This window comes from Pholis gunnellus, assembly GCF_910591455.1.
Source record: "Pholis gunnellus genome assembly, chromosome: 1".
Taxonomy (NCBI): Eukaryota; Metazoa; Chordata; class Actinopteri; order Perciformes; family Pholidae; genus Pholis; species Pholis gunnellus.
Genome location: NC_136528.1, coordinates 25,272,482 through 25,292,847, shown reverse-complemented (window position 1 = coordinate 25,292,847; position 20,366 = coordinate 25,272,482). Strand labels below are relative to the sequence as shown.

General features: G+C 41.4%; 1 protein-coding gene across 1 annotated transcript in view; it reads left to right on the top strand.

The window, feature by feature from the left end:
* The window catches only part of LOC306698626 (protein diaphanous homolog 3-like), a 146,876-nt gene that overhangs the window by 49,833 nt on the left and 76,677 nt on the right, over positions 1-20,366 (top strand). The window contains exons 18-22 of the mRNA XM_079163020.1: positions 13,163-13,195; positions 14,159-14,254; positions 15,795-15,889; positions 17,396-17,497; positions 19,977-20,216. Coding sequence (XP_079019146.1) covers positions 13,163-13,195; positions 14,159-14,254; positions 15,795-15,889; positions 17,396-17,497; positions 19,977-20,216 — 566 coding nt within the window. The remainder of the gene's footprint in view (positions 1-13,162; positions 13,196-14,158; positions 14,255-15,794; positions 15,890-17,395; positions 17,498-19,976; positions 20,217-20,366) is intronic.

The window sequence follows — 20,366 nt, the reverse complement described above, 5'->3', positions numbered from 1 at the left end:
TTGCTTTATATTTAGTGTAATGCTTCCTGTTGTCTCTCTGCTGACAATAACATGTCTGAAATAAGGCTTCCTTCAAAAATCAATAACGGACTCTTCTTCTTTCTGTCTCCATTTCTCTCCCTTCCTCCTCTTGCTTTGTCTTGATTCTATGCTTGCGACTTCTGTTTGGCTGCATGATCTGCCTTCATGTTTGTTCTGGAACAGAAACCAAAGGTTAGTATTTTTTATTTTTCTTCCATAAAGTAGGGTTCTATGAAATCCGCAATTTTTTTTTTTACAGATTAATTTATTTTATTTTCAATGTGTTCCTGAGTTCTGTGTTTTTACAATTCAAGCATATTTTATATTCAGAAATAGTGTGTTGAATGTATACAATTTCAACAATTTATTTTAAAAATATAATTAATTCAATGTAACACAAAATTGCTTCAATACAGTAAAAGACAAAATATAAGATAACAATAAAACAGTCACATAAAACAAAACATTCCACCCTTTTGGAAAAATAAAGTGCTCTTAATTTAGGCTGTTTAGTGTCGAATTCTTCATTCTTTTTTTGATGACTAACAGGTGACTCCTCCCCCATGTTTCTTGCACTCTCATTGGCTGTGGCTCTGCGTCAGGTCCAGATATCAAGCCTGCTCAATACAGCACGTACTGACGAGTTAATTGCTTCAGTTGGCTACATTTACCGTCAACACTGATTGGACATCCACATAATAGTGGGCACATTTTCCCTTTTAATCCAGATTTCAATTTCAGATAAGTGAACAGACATATCAGGGTTTTATTTATTTAGCAATTAAGAAAACTTAACCCCTTCTGGTATTTGTACCGACATCATTTCCATAACTACGTGACTGGGACCTAATGGTATTTGTGTGCAGTATTGGGATAGGATAAATAGAAAATACCCCACAAAGACAGACAATGGTTACAGTTCAGTTATTTGGGTTTTTAAGCTACTTGGGATGTGCAGGGGAGACTGATTTCGGTGAACTCTTGGACCGTAGTACAGTTGTTGACCACTTAACACGTAGGCTTTTCACACTGCATATTCTTCATTCCCAGGACTATCCCTAGCCCTGGGCTTAGGGTTGACCTTAGGATAACTAAGCCCCCTTTCACACACATTGTTAACCCAGGGAGCCGTGGGTTAAATGTCCGTTGACTGACACGGGACTGATGTTTAACACTCTAGACTGATTGGCCAACGAGGCTTGTCAGGGTTAGCCCACTTCGGAGTGTGAAAGCTTCCTTAGCCTGGGGCTAAGTGCTGCGTGAAAAGCCCTACATTGATTTAATTCACCTTGCACTTTTTTTTTTTTGTAGTGCAATCAATGTTATAACTTCTACCGCTTGCTCTGTTTCAAACCAGCAGGACGGATTCATCCTGTTAGCTCTGATAGAGAGTATTAAAGGGTCCTATGAGATTGTGCGGCACATGGGTTGGACTGCAATTAACACGGTATTTCACAGCTTTATTTCCTTCACATCCTGTAACGACGAGGGTTCAGATTTTGACTGGAAACTGCTGAATAGGGGATTGTGTTGGTGGCCTTGCTATAAGCTTTACACAGTGAAGCAAAAGAATAGGTATTGACATTTATGTTTCTTTCATTTTGTATTGTCTTCTTTATCTCATTGTCTGAGGTTTATGCAATGGCCTCGCACTTTTTATTTATTGGTTAATGTAGCCAAGATTAGTGCTCATTGTGTTGATACTCACACAAAACTTTACAATTGGTAACATGTTTGGTTGCTCTGCAGTATTTTCAGTTCATTTTCCTTGAAGCTCATCCGCTCAAACCTCTAATTTATGGCTATAGGACTCCTTTTACCTCCTCCTCCTCCTGTTCACATGCAAATGTCCTGGTCCATGTTTCGAAATAGGACCTAAACCACGTGTGTGTTATTGTGTGACCCTATTGGGGACGACTTTTTACGTGGTCGTGTAATAAAAAGAAAAGTAGGAATATTGAGAATTGTTTTGTGATCAAACCATAGAAGTTTGAATTGCACACATAGCTTCCCAGCCCCCAAGTGTTTCCCCTTCTGGAAGGTCTGCAGTGTCACAGTAATTAACGGTTATTTGCATTATCGATAGGACTGATTACTTCTTTGAAATCCATACCATTTTAATCACTAACATTTGAAGACGCTAGGGCGAGAAAGAGACACCACTTATTTGATTTTGCTCCCTATTTTTTAGAAGAAGAAAAATGGAGAAACAAATATCGTGAGTGGACTCCCGGAGAGAATGCTGACAGCTCTCAGATCTTTCAGCAGTTGCTGTGATTTCAGCGATAGCCTCGGGAGAAGCTCTTTGCGTCTCTCAGTGTCAATAGATGGAGATAAAACATGCATAGCAGGGCTTTCCTCTGGGTGTTTGCTAAAGAGGGTGAAAATCACAGAATGTTTCAGAGACACTGGCAGGTTGGAATTGAGCGATATGTGGAATCATTTTTTATTGTAGGCTACGATACGTCATGTCTTTTGCATACCGGCAGTGCATTTTCTTTCTTTCAAGTTTTACATAAAGTTGCACTACTGGAAACAAACCAGTAGCGTTTGTTCAGTGTTTGTTCTGGAGTAGAAAACCAAATTGAAATGGTATGGAGCCGATGAATGGGGCTTCTTACACGATAAGCTACATCAGGCTTTGGCTACACACACAGTTCATGTTTGGACAAGTTCATTGGTCATTTTGTGTGATATATGATATATGTATGGCATATTTTGTTGATGGGAATTGTTCATCGTAAAAAGGTTACATGAACAGACTTGTCCTTTAAATGAAGTATGCACTTCTTGGCTTTTTATTGATCTGAACAATATGTCAATTTTTATAGCATTTCTCATTTTTATCATTTATTAAATGTTTTTTTGTTGTATTCTGTCTCTTTAACAAATATATAAGGCTTACGGTATATATACTTTTTAAAAAGTTGACCTTGCTTGGATTGTTATTACTGTATATTGCATCATTTAATGGTTCCGGTGCAGGCGCTGCACCGGACCGTCTTGGTGAAAAGAGAGCTGAGCCGGAAGGCAAAGCTCTCAATTTACTGGTCGGTCTACGTTCCTACCCTCACCTATGGTCATGAACTCTGGGTCATTTGATCACCATGCTTAAAAAGTACAGCAACATTTATTTCAGTTCCTTTGTCTATACATATTCATCCAACATCCACAGTGCAAAATGCCAAAATACAACAATAGAGTAAAGAGAGGGGATGAAAGAAAACAAAGACAGAAACAATGTTTGTGTAAAATAGGGATATAGGACATTGCATAAAGGCAATACTGGCATAGCTTATTCGTGAGGCTGTCCACTTTTGGGGACAGCTTTAAAAAGTTTTGCTCGAGGAGGAGTTTGTGAAAGACTACAAGCATGTACCTGAGCTCCTTGGGATATAAGATTCACTGAATTTGCCCATCCAACGAGCATGGATTAAGTCCTTGGAAAGTTACCCAGAGCAGTCAGAACTTTCATGCCCTTTATCATGATACCGATGTTGTCAGGACCCTCCGACGTGTCATGACATGTCTTCATCACGTGCCTTCATCAGCACCCTGACATAGCATGAACATTGGGTATTTCAGACTGTACAGCTAACAAGAAGGTCCTTCCCAAACAGAACTGTGCAGGAGTGGGTCCTAAAAGACAAAAGAAAATGTTTGCACTTACAAGTAGGGCTGCAACTAACGATTATTTTAATAATCGATTAATCTGTCGATTATTTGTTCGATTAATCGATGAATCGGATAAAAAAACAAAAAAGCATTAATTTCTAACCCTTTTTTCAAAAACAGAGCTGACAGTGTAAATTCACAGTGCAAAACATCTTCAGAAAGTGCACAAACAGGTTGCTTGAACATCCCCGAGCTGTTAAAGTAATAATTTAAAAAAAGAAATGGACTAATATCAGGAGTGGGGTTCAGTGGGTTACCCAAAATACTCTGTCTCTTATCACCTACAAGTATAACAGTACTTTAATGAGTTAACTGAATAAACTTTACCGTGTTCGCCTGGTAGACCAGCAGTAGAATAACAGAATGGGAAGAAAAAATTCGCTGTTTTCACCGCCATTTCTCATCTTTCTGAGCTCCGCTTAACTTCCGGTTTAATGGTCATGTTACAAAAACAAAAGCTCGTCTATCATAAGTAAAACAACGGCGAAGCAGTTACGAGTTTAACACAAGGTACCCAAAATGGCAATACATGTAATGTATTATCATTGCAGAAATAAACAAAAAATAATACAAATCGCGTAAATCAACTTCTGGTGTTGTCATGGCAACATTTATACGCCGGTCAGCGTCAGCTACAGAACCGGAGTCCTGTTCCGTTATTCCGAGCTGCGGTGTTCAGGCGACCGGGCCTGCTGTGAACACTCAAACATCTCCACGACTTATTGAGTGGCGTAATAATCGCGCGACACAACGAATCGATAATGAAATTCGTTGCCAACTCTTTTGATAATCGATTTTTATCGATTTTATCGATTCGTTGTTGCAGCCCTACTTACAAGTAAATCATTTTTTTAATGATTTTGAAATAAGGTCTGTGGTCAACACAAGCTTAAGATACTTTAATGTTTTATTCTATGCTATAAAATATATCCATAAATATACCTACATTTTGAAGCTTTGACGTGTCTTTAAAAAGGCGCTTGCTAACAAGTGGCTAAAAGAGACAACACACCATCGTCACATCATCACGTGCTACGTCAGATTGGCTGCTGTGGAAAGAGCCTATTAGAGGCAACAAATGACACAACAAAACTCAGTCGTAGTTATGATTGTACTTTGATGATTTGATCTACTGACGTCATAATCTTTTAATACTTGATCTATAGATTCCTCAAAGACAGAAGACAACATCTCTTGTCATGTTGATGCTATGATGGCTGGTGGCCTGAAAGTCAAAAGTAAACATTATTAAACTCATGGAGTAAAAGTCTTCTTCTGACTAAAAACTTGTCGAAGCTGCAATTTTTTTACTGAGTGTATATAAACGTGCAATTATTTCATACTCTGTGTGGAGAGAATCACAGGCTAACATTACCTCCTGTAGATTAAAGTAGAGCAGCCAGCAACCTCGGAGGAGGAGGAGGAGGAGGAGGAGGAGGAATGAGCTTTTTCAGGCCTTTGCTGGTGTAAGGATCTAATTTATTTCTTACCTCTCAAATATATTATTTTTTAATATGTGGAGATAAATGTGTTTGTCAAACTAATATTTTACTAAATGGATATATTTTTGCATCTTAATTTACATCTGGAATAAACCGGCTATTTCTTTCCATCTCTGTGTTCATCAGGAGAGGGCAGAGATGGATTCATCGCCATAGTGCTGGGAAAATGAGCATGAAGAGAGCTGCCCTTTCCCGGGGCTTCGTTTCGGCTAATAAATAACATCCAATTAGACGAAACTCTCAAAGATCACAAAATCAGTTTGCCATTTCTCTCCAGGATACAGGCATCTGCTAATAACCTACTTCTTCTCCAAAGCCGCAGCACTGCATGATGGGAGACAGAGAGGCGTAGAAACTGAATGGGTGTTGGCGAATGCAAGTGTTAAAAATGGAGAAATAATTATGTAAATAGTGGTTTTCGCTCCTCCTTTATATCCTGTCTGCTTTATTTTTGTGATTTTGTGATTGAAAGAGGCTTCAATGTGTTAATGCAAACATACAAAGGTGTTTCTGATGGGATTATGAGCGGATGCATCGCTGACGATGTCATCCAGTGTGTGCATACATGCAAATACCAACACACTTATTATCACCTATAGAAGAAGCAATGGAAATTGAATGATCAAACTAAAGTCGAACTAGTTGTGGCAGTTTTTTTTATACAAACTTTTTGTTAGCAAATAGAGTGAAAGACTTGATAAACTGTAGCCAATATCAATTTTTATATTGTGTCCACCAGAATGTAAAAGGAAACACTTAATGGGGATCCAAATGGAAAAAAATAGATAATTCAGTGTAGCAATTACAATTATTTTTTTACAGAAACAAGTTAAATGGGCTTAAAATAACCTCTGCTAAATCAGATAGTGTCTTAAAAGCTTATACTATGTTACTAGTAGTATACTGCAGTTGCTATTGCTGGGTACTGCAGTTACTTCTGTACTACTGTAGTTGTCATTTCCAGGTCTGTAATATCCCAATAATGAATATTAATAATCACAAAATTCCTAAGAATTTTCAAATATTGCCTTAGTCATTTGAAATTAGAGCCCGCCAAATGCTGGGTTTTGCGCTCCGATGCCAATATATATATATATATATATATATATATTTTTTTTTTTTCAAAATATATACCCAACAAGAAAATATTTTGATAAGGATACTCTTAATTTGGTAGTTACAGAAATGTTGCCAAGATACTGTGTGTGCCAAAAGCAGCTCAGCGGTCCACATAAGTCAGTAATGGAATCTCCCTGCTACAGCTGTGCACTACCTGGCCAAAAATATAGTGCTGGTATATATATATATATAGGGCATTAGGTAAAAAGCAATTACGGCACAAGACATTTGTGTGGCGAGTGATATGGAAGCTGTGAAAAGTAGTACCTACATTGTTTGCTTTAAATCTCAAGACCAGTTATTAAATGTATTCATGTACCGGGTACATAGAATAATTGCATACATAGAATAATAACATAAACAGATTGCTAGTGGTCACTTATAGGTGAATAACTTTTGTTAACATTATTTTTATTATTGGATTTTAACTTTGATAACTATCATCGTTTCGAAGTCTTATGAATCACAGACAACCAAAAGTATAGTGTAGAACATAAGTTCATTTTGAATGAATACATTGTTGGAAGCGAGGGCATGGCTATTCAAAACTTGAACAGCAGGCTTCACAAGTGTCCCCCTTTGTACGGCCCTTGCCGTAGCAGTGAGGCTCTCCAGATCAATGCAGCCTGTCAAAGAGAAAGTTGAGGGAAGACAAGCTCTCTCTCTCTCTCCAACCACTGCTCGCTTGCTGTAAAAGATAATTAGACAGCCCATTTCCATATGATTATAACGGCCTGGGCTGGCAGCGTGTTTATGTGGGTTTTGTCAGCTTGCACAAGCGTATTTGGGGGGGGGTACTTGACAAAGGTGGTGGTTGTGTGTGGGAGGGGTCAAGCGCATGTGGGTGTTTGAGTGCTTCAGGAGCGCACATGATCAAGGGATGGCTCCCATGTGGAGGTAAAGACCACGGTCAGAGCTGACAGCTTGTCGTGACTTGTCAAACCCAGACTCATAATGGAGTCGTGATCATTCAAACCCCCCCCCCCCCCCCCCCCCGACTACCTCTAAATTGGAGCCACTTATCATTACCATGTAGCGACGGTTAATAGGTCTCTTGAATTCCAGGTGGGTGTATTTCTTGCAACAGAGCTAGCTTTTGTGGTCTGCTGTGCGGGGAACTTGGTGGGCTTTTGAATCGCAATGAGACAAAAAAGCAGCTGAGGAGGCTTGTGGACATCAAAGGAGAATTATGAAGAGATCGAGGACTAGAGGAGGTGTGGCTCGAGGGATAATAAAGACAGGGTAGTAGGTGTCCTTTTTTTTTTTTTTTAAAGCTTAATAAAGAAAAAAATCGGAGCTAAAGATAAACATCTTGCAGCACTTTGGTGAAAATGTAACGTAAATTATGGGTTAGATGTGTCCAATGGCTGTTCGCTGTAGTTAGCAGAAGTAATTAGCTGCTGAAAGGACTCGTACAGTAGAACCAACCACTGAGGATAGCAGCTGGGTGTCCATCTCACACTGTTGTCTCGTTAGTATTGCGCGCCCCCCCCCCCCCCCCCCCCCCCCCCCCGCCGGGTACATATAAGTTCACATCAAATGGACTTTCTCTCACAGTCCGTCTCCCGTTCTCTCGCTCTCTCTCTCTTTAGACTTTTGCTGTGACATTTTGAAGAACATCATTAGTTCTATAATGACTTTTCATGGGGCTGCAGAAAATGTGTGCCATTATGAGAGATCTCATCAAATGCATAATCATTAATTAAAAGCTATTTTCATTGTTGTTGAAAAGGAAGGTCTGGTCACACAGTACAACGGATGGCTATTTTTTATTTTTTTCTCACAATGTCCAGCCTACTATTTTTGTATATATTTTCAAATTTTTCTTTGGGCAATCACATACACACCTATTACAAAATGCTTGAAAATGTCACTGCCACACACGCACACACTGCCATCGTCTCCCATCTCTTTTTTTTATGTGTGGTTAACCTTCTTCAGTTTTTCAGCTTTCCTTTTCTCCTCCATTGTTTTCTTCTTTCTCTCTTCTGCCACAGTTTCTCAAGCATCAGCACCTCACTTTATTCCCAATTTGTGTTTTTATGTCCTCATATCAACAAAGTAATGGGCTGGCTCGTTAAAAACGTATTTGCTTTCGAGACTTTATTCTTCTGCGGTGATTTTTCATCCACACGTGTAGGTTTGTGTATGCGGGGGGGGGGTGAAGGGACTGGCGCGGATATGTTTGCAACAGCACTGGGAGGAAAAACAGGAAAATGCCAAATGACTTCAGACATGGATGATTTAGGCTGCCATCAATCCATTGAATGACTTGGGAAATGTTAGGGTGGGCTTAACAACTGTTCAGATCGGACTGATGTTGTCACACAGAGAAATGAAATGGAGATAATAATGCCTCATACCTGATATGACAGAGTAGTCAGAAAATACAGATTTTAGCGCACACACACTCATACACATTTGGAGGCCATTGGTAGCTCTTCAAGAGGCCTTTAGAGGGCACTACTCCACTGAGAATAGAGCACCGGCAAAATGCATCCCCACAGGCCAGTACATACTGATTAACAGGAGCCCCCTAATGAATCTTTTTGATTTGGCGTCAATAAATTCAGTCCAGATTTGGAGAACTTCCATGTTCTCTCTGTAGGGCACGTCGGTCTTCTTTGTGAAGAGCAATTGACTGGTATATGTTGTCGAACGCTCGCGCAGGAGCAACTCAGCGGGTTAGATTGAGAGAGGATCTTGGTATATAGGAGGAATGGAGAGGAGGAGAGGAGAGAGAAAAGCCTAATGAAGTCTGTTAATTTGCTGCTATCAGAATGAAAGTCTCAGACTAATTATGGCCCTGGGTCATCTAGTCTGGATCACAGTGAGAGGTGGCCCTGCATGGTTCACTTTGATTAGCTCACTCACAACACAGCCCCTCACTTCATTACTCTGATCTCCCGCTCTGTCTCACACTTGCTGGTACCCGCACACCCCACAACCCCCGCCCGCATGGCAATTGGGGGGGGGGGGGGGGGGGGGGGGGGTTGGTCCATGTTCTAAAAAGGCCAGTCAAGCCGCCATGCCGGTGTCAATCAGAGGTGAGGGCAGGCGCGTTTGGTCCCGAGTGGCTATACTGGACGTTGTGGAAGTCTCTTGTGCTTGCTGTCTGTCCGTTTGAAGTTCAGGACGTAGCTTGGATCCGAACCGTGCAGCGAGTCAACAGGCGAGCGGCGCGGCTGCGCCGACTGTTCGTCTCCCCTCTGTCGGATGTAGAGTTGACAGATGTGTCGGAGCGTTTGGATTTGTTCACTTGCTGCAGACATCCCCCCTCCTGTGCGTCAGCTGTCTCATAGTGGATTTTGCTTGAGGCAATGGCGTGCATGCGCGCGCATGTGTGTGTATGTGTTTGCGGATTGGATTGCGAGCCACCCCCCCTTATTATCCCTGCTACAGAAACCACCCTAATAGCAGTGATTTAAACTTTACCTGCATGGCTGCCTTGATTGGCTATTGGAAAAAAGCACAGTTATTTAATTACCCTTTGAAGACGGCTGCCCTCTCAACTTTCCCGCCTCGCCATGCGCTCGGGTAGGGACGATCGGATCACCACAACATGCCATAAATGATATAGTCTCATCAGGAGAAAAGTCAGCAGAGAGTGTGATAGCTCCTCAGTCAGATTGTTGGACAAATATTGGATGAAGTGACGGGCCAAAGAAACACACACAAACACTGACTGTCTCTTGCCTCTCTTACTCACACTGCTGTCAAGTCCTTACTCGCATAATAACTTCTTAGATTGTAGTATTAGTTATTGAGTATATGGCTGTTTTTCATTTTGTGTGTGTGTGTGTGTGTGTGTGTGTGTGTGTGTGTGTGTGTGTGTGTGTGTGTGTGTGTGTGTGTGTGTGTGTGTGTGTGTGTGTGTGTGTGTGTGTGTGTGTGTGTGTGTGTGTGTGTGTGTGTGTGTGTGTGTGTGTGTGTGTGTGCGCAAAGAAAAGGAAGGCAGTTCCAGTAAGGCGTTTTTACTGATTAGAAATCCATCCTGATAAGATGAAGTGCTGGTGTGAGTGTAGAGGGCTCGGGAGTAGGAGGAGGAGATTTTTTATTTTTTTTTGGGGGGGGGTGTATTTGAGGTGTTACTTGCTTGTCTCTGAGGCCTGCCTGTCATGTACAGCATCAGTCATGCTCTTTCACAGCAGTTTTATTTCATCCACCATTCCCTTTAGTGCTTTGAAGGCACAATTCACTGATACTGCCTTGTGGGAAGTGCTGCTGTTTTGAGGGGGGGGGGCATGTTACACACATTGCCATAATTTTGTCAAGCGGCAGAGATTGGATCAAAACCAGTCAGTAGGATTATTTTGCATGACAGGATAACTTTAACATTTCTAGCTTTGCGTCCTCATCTCACTCCGCAACTAAAAGTCCCTTTTTCTTTTCCCGAGAAAAGAGTAAGGAACGTGAGCTGGGTTTAGACCGTCGTGAGACAGGTTAGTTTTACTCCTCGTTTTATTTTTGGTTCAACAACAGACACAATCAGAAATTGACATATTTATTTATGCAGAAAACGTTTTCCCCGTTACCCCCCAGTGCATAAAGAAAACTAAGACCGTCCTTCATTGCTCTTTTTTTTTTTTGTCCTCCCCCTCAACTTTAAAGTGCTCAGGCGGTAGACGGATAGCGCTGTGTTTGCCGTGGCAGAGCGGAGCAGGCCTTTCAACTGAGGCTATTGACTCAGTGTCGGTGTGTGTCTCTAATGTGGAGTCCTGCCTTTTCCTTTTCTTGCTGTTAACTGTGGTATTAGTTAATGACTCTGTTTGTAACTCACGTCTTGTTTGTCCTTGTCTGCTCTCTAAAAACTGGTACAACTTTTTTTTTAATTCCCATCAGTGTGTCATCTTATCACACGAATGAATGTTGAAATCACCATCATAGCATATATACGCCGTGTCCCGGGCGTCTTCCCTACTTTTCCTTGACCGGTGTGACGCGCCGCGGACTCCCCACTGCGCTGCTCTCACGAGTATGTTCTTATCATCCCCACTTCCTGGGTGATAGCGCGATCTGATAACTACAACAGTCGCCGCTCCGTCTGATTGATTAACCAGTGACCTCTGACCCCCTGCGGGACATTTTAATTGGCTGATGTATAATGAGCAGGCTTCCCTGAAGAAGAGCTGTTTTTAAGGCCAGAGAGATTGGGGGGGGGGGGGGGGGTGATGCTGGAAGGGGGCGATCTAATTAGCTGATTTAACTGATAACACCTGAGGTGTGTGTGCATGTGCGTGCGTGTGTGTGTGTGTGTGTGTGTGTGTGTGTGTGTGTGTGTGTGTGTGTGTGTGTGTGTGTGTGTGCGCTCAATATTCTATCTTATCACTATCTCCTGTACGATAGAGATGGATGCAGCCCTCGCAGTATTATGCGAGAATGATTCATGGATTATACGACCCAGCCAAGTATGTTTATACGCACTGCAACAAGGTGGTTAATGCTCCGCCGCCGTGCGTTTTCTTGTGTGTGCTGTGTGTTTGAGAGAGTGAGAGCCGGTGTGTGCTGGTGGAATAAATGAGATTCTGCGAAGCTATAAGTTATGATGAGTAGATCAATACGACATCTTAATGCAGTAAGCAGGGGGCTTTTCAAGTGGCCGGCTCCTTATATTGCATCGTAATACCCAATAACATCAAATGCAAGATTACTTTCCCGTAAGTATACTTGAGTCATTTATGCACATAAATAGTGACAACTTTTTTTTCCCTTTATGCCTTATTATTGAACATGGTTTGCTTTATTTTTTCTGTACACTTGAGCATGTGCTGATGTGCAGTCAATATACTTCAGAGAACAGTAAAGTGCCTTGCATCATCTCTTGTTGAACATGTGCACACAGGTCAGTGGAGGGCTGTAGAAAATAGAAGGGCTACTATTGTATCGGCACACGATGCAAAGGGACTGCTGTCCTTCATGCCTGTTTAGACAAATTTATTTTCTCTGTTGGCAGTTTGAATGGTTTTGTATCTGTCAATTTGTCTGTTAATGACCCTTCAGTAATTTTTTGGAAAATGTTTCACCTTGTATGATATATATACAGTATACTTTATTTAGTTTCGACACTTACGTGAAGATGGAGAGTATAATGCTTTCACAGACTCAATTAATTAAATCCAAGATATTTCTTTTATTGCTGCGTTGTCTGCATTGTTTTTATAAGCATTATCCCAAATTTCTGCCTGACATCTTTGCAAACATTTATACTCGGACTCGGGCTGCAACAACAACAAAACAAGTTATTATTGAGGAATCCAACAGTTGCTTTCGAGATTAATAGTTGAATTGTTTGAGACCGCCCATCACAATCTCCCCAAAGGTCACATATTCAATTTTCTTGTCATGTCCAAAACCCTAAGATATTACATTTACCATTATTTATGACATTGATATTTTTAAGTAAAACTGATAATTGAAATATCAAAATAATTGCTATAGCCCGGCTGATTTATCGATTTATCGTTTCAGATCTTGACCAATGTTGAAAATTGTCTGTGTGTTATGTGTTTCTAATTATGGACCAAGACACATAGTAGATTTTAAGTAAAATTAGTTTTTATAGGTTCAGGTAATCTGCCCTTTTCTTTAATTTCTATGTGATCTAGTTGTTTCTTACTTTTAGACCTCGTTAATCATCCTGACTAACTAGTTTCTCCAGCGTATTTGCTCTTCCTTCACTCGAGTCTCTCTGTGTTTCACGCTGCAGTGGGCACGGTGCAGTCTTGTGAAAATGTATTCTCATCTCTTCATTCTCTCTTCTCTTCCCTTTTTTCCATCGTACACATTTCCCGCTGTCCTCCTTGTTTGTTCTTTTCCTGTTGTCCCATTCTCTCGCGCCCCGATAGACTGTGACGAGAGTGTACCGACCGAGGAGCCACGTAAGTTCAAGGATAGCTCGGTGTGTGGCCGCTGTTCTGCGCGTGGTGGTCTGTGCTGTGGGTGTGCGTGCTTGCGGACATGCTAACAATCTTTTCGGCAGGAGCTCCCAGCATACCTCTTTAATTTTTAATTAGATACAGGATCCCTGAAAGAAAACCAAGCCCATGTGGAACAGTAGAAATACCTTTCCTGTGGATTAACCCCTCTCCTCTCACCATACACACCCTAATTACAGCACCAGACAATTACCCAGCATACTCCTGGGATGCACATTTTGTTCTCTTAATCTGGTGTCTTAAATAATTAAAACCAACCATGAACTCCGTGGCTCAAGAGAGTTGTGTATGTGCGTATCTGTGTGTCTTATTGTTTTGTTTGTTATTTGTTGTGCAGACCTCTCCTATCTACCAATTAGGACCCACCCACCTGTCTCCATGTGACCCAGAACAGATTTACCTTCACCTATAACCTGATTACTTTATGTGCAACATTGAGTTTATGGAAGCGCCATGGCTCACCCATACTTTACCCTGTCACTGGTGTGATCACAGCACTTTCCCATAATCCCGTTCTCCATGCTTCTCTAGCGGCTAGGCATTCTGTCATGGCAGACTGTGTCATTAATCATTTAGAGAAATATGTAAACACACAAACAAAGAGGGGAAAACGGAAATCATGTTTGTGGTTGAATTCAAATGTTTGATCGCCTTTAAAATGAGGACATTATTTAACTGGATAAATAAATAAAAAGCAACTGGACAGTTTCTACATTCCAGTCACTGTCGCCCCTTCTTCATGTTGTACCTGAACTCTGGGAAAAGAAATATGTAAATCTCATAATCTGACTTTATCCAAATCTGTGTGTGTCTCATACATATGTCAGCAATACAGTAAGTGCATGCGTTTGTGTAAATATTACCTTCATGTGTTTAATAATAATTCACGGTTTCTGTCTTCATCAGCCAAAAAAGAAGAGGAGGATCTGGAGGATAAGAAATCCATAAAGAAGAGAATTAAAGAGCTCAAGGTGCTCGATCCCAAGATCGCACAGAATCTTTGTGAGTATTTGTCTCCTTTCTGCCCACTCCTCCCCCCAAACACGTCCACGGCAGAGTGTACTGGGCATGTCCTTCGCTGTCACTATACACTCACCTTTTCACTATTTTTGTCTTAAATCACCTCCCGTATCTTTTTATTATATGTTCCTTTCATGTTTTAAAGTAACCCCCAATGGAGAATTTTGGCAGGGAGTGAGTTTCACCGTTGCTTCGTTGCTACAGCAGCTAAAACAAGACAACACCTGGCCATTGCTACCTGCGACTAATGCCTTCTATAACCGGGCTAATTATCAATGTTAAGTACCCATTGAGGAAAGAATAAGCAGGAGGAGGAAAAATGCTCCCACACACACACACACACACACACACTATGTCTTAAAGTGACCATTTTAAAAGCACCCGGCAGTAATGGGGATCCAGCTGATCTCTTAAGTACTCCCAGATTGTAGCACCTCATTGGCTTTTATCAAGGGGAGCTGTGACCTTTGTTTCATGTATTAAAAGAAAATGGGACTAATCAGCCCAGTAACGGTGATAAATCACGCTGCAGAAATTATACAGCAGGAACGAGGAGAGGGAAAAGAATAAAAAGAGTAGGTGCTTTATGCGTACAACCAGAAGGGGTAAAGAGTCTAAAATCTTTGATTTGAGGCGGAGTACTGTATGTGGGGTTTTAATGCTGGTGCAAATGCATTCCATGTAAACGAGTTAGAATTAGATTTTAGCACGAAAAGGTACACGGCTCATTTATTTCACATTTAGACATATGTTAAGAGGAGAAGGGAGACGAGTCGGATCTCCACTGAATGAATGCAGTCAGTTGGTTTTTATCTTGCACTGTTTGATGACTGGCTACCCAGACTGTGCCCAAAGACACATCATTAATTGTTTGCAGCAAATGCACTTTAATGGTCTGTAAGGTCTAATTAACTCAAATTTTATATTCAACTTTTCGCAGGATAATTAAATCCTTTTTGTTTTGGGGGAAACAAATCTGGTTTTCATCATTTATTTTGGAGAGTTATTCCTGGTTCTGCTTTATATCATGTCAACATGATGTCTGTAACTCTCTTTACACCACACGCTCTCAAATACAAAACTGTAAAGCTACAGGCTTGGATATTATATTATGCTCTTCTCAACACAGTGTTTACCTTTAGATATCCCCAATAACCTTCAGAGTTCTGCATCAGATGGTACCACTGGCTAGACTAATGACTTATCCTGACGAGGCATTTGCCATTCAGTCCCTAGTGGAAGCACGTGCTTGATGAGCTCATGCTTGCTGAACCACTTTTCATAAAAAAATGTCTGGCTGACTTGTATACTGCTGTATAATTATCTTGATTTCTCTTTTGGGTCCTACTTCCAGTCCTTCATGTCTCCTTGAGCTGTTCTTTTTTTATTTCACACCATTCTTTGTGTTGTTTATTTATTCATGTTTAATTATGTTGTTCTTTTTGTTTCCTGTTGTTGGTTAGGATGACGTTGCAATAATACCTGTAATTGCGGGTGAATTATTATTTCTTTTTCTTTTCAGCCATCTTCCTGGGTTCCTTCCGTATGCCTTATCAGGAAATCTGTCGGATGATAGTGGAGGTGGATGAGGAGCAACTCACTGAACCTATGATCCAGGTACGGCAAGTTTCTGCATAAAGTTGTAAAAATGTAGAGCTCCACTTTTTCTGACATTAGTCTCTGGGACTGCCCACCTGAGAAAATATGTAAATAAAAAAAAAAGAAGAAGAATAAAAAGTATGTAAAACAGATTAAAAGCCAATTTGTGGAAACACGTTTTAGATAAGAGTTTCTACGAGATGACACTGACATTGTTCGAATGGAAGGCTGTTACAGATGTTTTGAGCCCTGGAAGCAGTCTCCAGTGACCCAACTGGTCAGCAGACATTAGGTTACTAAGAGGAGTGTAAGGACAGAGGAAGTCAACAGTGTAGGTCGGGGTCACACAAGCCATGAAACTTTAGAATCATTTCCGAGGGATACAGGTAGCCGGTGCAGGGAGAGGCTAGAAAGGGGAAAGGTGTTTTTTAGGTTGCGTCAGTACCAGTACAAGCTGAAGGCTGTACATCGACCTGCTGGGTAGTCCAGCAAATAAGGAATTACAGAAGTCTAAATGACTGGAATAAGTATACTATAAGCATATGGTCTAGATTTGTCACCAAAAATGTCCAAAAAAAAAAAGTTAATGGCTTAGAATCTTTGCACCAGATGTTGAGGAAATTGATGGGTTTGAGATGAATTAACTGTGAATCGGGCAGGGTGGGCGAGTTGAAACAAATGCACCAAAACAACACCTGAATTAATTTGATCAATAATTGTTCATTACAACACACAAATAATGAATTGTCATTAAGGCAAATTCCATTAAACGTGAGTAATAAAAGTGGCAATATTTGTTTTGACTCCAGGCATAGGGAAACAGATTCTCAACCCAATCTGAATGCATCAGACCAACATATTTATCTCATGGTGGCAGTATTTGTTGAGATGGCTGTTAAATTCAGAGAAGGCGATGCAATCAACATGGCTTAAATAATTTAACATGTATTCCTTTTGGCGGTCTATAAAAAACAATCCCTTTCAATTGTCTCTATAAGTATAAACCGCCTCAAGTCTTCTGTTTGATAATGAAATACATTTTATTGCTGTAACTTTGTTTTTACTGAAACTCATCAACGGGGCTGACAGTCACCAAAAACACACAGCCACTAGACCAGCAGTAGGTTAGATTCCCAAACAAGCCCAGTGCAAAGAGTGCTCGTCCTGAGGCTCTTTCTAAATTAAATTCAAAGAAAAACACCACATTGCTCTGAACGCATGGACTGAGGGAAACCACATAGCTGTTGAGAGCCAGATATAGCCCATCCCCCGAAGGCAAACAGCTTCATTTTCGGTCACTTTCAATCAGTATATTTTGGTACATGGTAAAGAAATCGAGGAGGATATAACAACATACCAACTACTACTAATATAATAAAGTGTCCACCACCATCACAAGGCTATATTTAAAGAAATGCATGCATGCTTGTTTTTTTGTTTTTTTCCTGGTCTGCTTTCCTCCATTTTGCTTCTCACTCCGTTCCTCCCTCTCTCCCTCTCTCTCTCTCTCTCTTTTCTTTGTAGAACCTTGTGAATCACCTACCGGAGCAGGAGCAGCTGAACGCCTTGGCCAAGTATAAAAATGAGTACGCAAGTTTGTCAGAGCCTGAGCAGTTTGGGATTGTGGTGAGTGCACTCACACGCACACACACATATATGAAAGTGACAACTCTCCACCAGCTGGTCATAGCACCAACAATATGTAAATGTTTGTCACAAAAAAACCTCCATGTTGTAGTTTTTTTGTTGTTCAGGGACCTCTGATCTGGCCATTAAGTTGAAAGTCAGTGTACTATGAATTAAGTGGTTTAGCACATCATAGTTATGCATCCCCCGTTTTATAAAATTGGTTTATTACTGTACTAATAACATAGAAATGTAAATTGTCTTGTATTTGCGTCACTTCTTTCTCTTTCCTACGAACACGCGCACACAAACGGAGCACTTTCATATGAATATCCATAATCCTGGGCTCTTCAAAATTCTATCTTTTTAAGCCCTAAGTGGAACGACAGGACACCTGTAGACTTCGGCACTAATGTATGCACATTAAAGAGCAGCACTGCTGTCTAATTATGTCTGCATCGTTTTCTTAAAGACTTTTCAAAGGAGGTTTATTCAGAATTATGCATGAGGAGTGTCGAGCCGTTTGTGTATTTTGTGTTTCCGCCTAGCGACCAAGTTACTGACAAAACATAGATTAAGCCTCTTCTTTTTGCCCAGTGCACCCACCTGTTTTGTAAACACCCATGAAAGGGAATCATATCACTGACTGTAAATGTAGGGACTGAGCAGTTGATTGCGAGGGAGGTGGGGAGGAGGGGGGGGGGGGGGGGGGAATAGAGCATGCTCAGCTGTTGTGTATGGTTCATCAGGGAGACATAGAACAAAGAAGAGCCTGTTTATATAATAGTGTTTCGCTTCTGTGCCTGCGTGGGCCCAAGGAGGCCTGTGTGCTTTCACCTATCAGAAAAGCTCAGGTTCAAAGGGAATTTTTAATTTACCATTGTGCAAACACATGCATTTATCAGTCGTTCGCCACGCTCATGCTGGATTTGAACTTTACCTTGAGCATAGTAGTGTTTAGTAGGAATAGATCTGATTGCATTGTTGACGTTCCTGCAATTCTTCCACTGGACACGAGGCAAAGGTAGTCGCCGTTTTGTGCAGCTTCGTTTGCAAATGACTAAGTTAAATGTTTTCTTCGTGAACATTTCTGTGTGAAGTCAAAAAGCTAAATTAAAAAACCTTGACCTTTTTTTATAACCATGCATCCTCATGTGATTAAAGCATATCCTAATCTATTTTACACTAGTCAACTTTATGCATTACAGTAGCTGTTATTGCCGCATGTCAGTTCTGGTTGATGACTTACGAACTTCATTTCAATCCCTAAAATCGAAGGAATCACACTGTTTAATGCGCATCCTGCTGGCTCAACTGTCGTCACAGACCTTATGAGTGGCACGACTTTGAATTAAAGCCTTTCATCTAGGATTGAAATTGTTTTGACGTGCCACAGAGACATGCTTTTCAAGTTGCCCAAATATTTAAACACATTCATTTGTTTTTCCGTCTCTTCGGTGCATAATTTCACTTTTCACACTCACTCTTGATAGCATGAGATAACTCTCCAGCTTATCAACAGGACTGTCTTTTCCTCCTCACCATCCTACCGCCTCATTGTATTTTGACTCTGCAATACACCAGACGTTCTATATATTCTGTAGCTTCTTCTTTACAGTCAATTTTATTATGTTAGAGCCCGTCCCCCCCGTTTCCATTGGACTGCTGAAGGCAGCATAATCAACACAACAGCTGAACACATTCCCTCTGAAGACCCTCTCTAGCTTTCTTCCTTCCTCTGATTATTTTCTATCTCCTACAATGTCCATATCACATAATTTATCCCATCTCTGGGCTCCATTTCAGCACCATGGTTCCTAAAAACCTCGCTACTTCTTAATTTTGTCATATTCTTCTCGTGCCGCGCTTCCTCTCTTACAAACGCGCACACACACACACACACACACACACACGCAGGCTCTTTCGCTCACCGACTGAAATAGTCATTTGATAACATTACAGTAGCTATAATTAAACCCTTGATGGAGGACATCAAACCGCATAGCCAGCTGTTGTGTGAAACAGACAATTGGAACCTGCGCCCCTCCCCTCCCCACCGCCCCGCACACATACACAATCACTGTTGTGGCCAGGCCCTGGGCCCAATGCAATATTTTCCAATTTCCTCTAATTGTGTGAGAGTGGTAATCCAAGGCAGCCTATTGTATATTCCACCCCCTCCGCCTCCTGCCCTATATGGACACTAACTCCACAATTAACTTACCAGACCAGGGTCCCAAATCAAATCAGTGCCAGCATCTATTACTACTGCCTAGCAACACTTTCCAGCATGCCGGTTGCATAAATGTCCTTTAAATTTGATCGGCTGAATGTGAGACTGTGCCAAAAGTGTGATTGTAGTTATTTTAAGTTTGACTATGTTCTGTGACATAAGTTCCTTTACTCCCACTTGGTTCCTGCTTTTTTCAACATCACCCCCCCCCCCCCCCCCCCCCCCATCTCTGTTCCCTTCTTCCAGATGAGCAGTGTGAAGCGACTGCGTTCTCGCCTCAGCCACATCCTCTTCCGTCTGCAGTTCGAGGAGCAGGTGAACAACCTGCGTCCAGACATCCTGGCTGTAAACGCCGCTTGCGATGAGGTCAGGAAGAGCCGTTCCTTCGGCCGCTTGCTGGAGCTGGTGCTGCTGCTGGGCAATTACATGAACGCCGGTTCTCGAAACGCCCAGTCATACGGCTTCGACCTCAGTTCCCTCTGCAAGGTGAGGGGGGGGGGGGGGGTTGAAACGCTGACCGTACCGTCAACTGTCCACATACAACTGTGTAGCCCTGAATCCCTCCGGTGGTAGGAGTTCAACATGAGTGGTGCATGTTTAAGAAAATAAAAAACTTTTTTCACAGCTGTGTTTGTA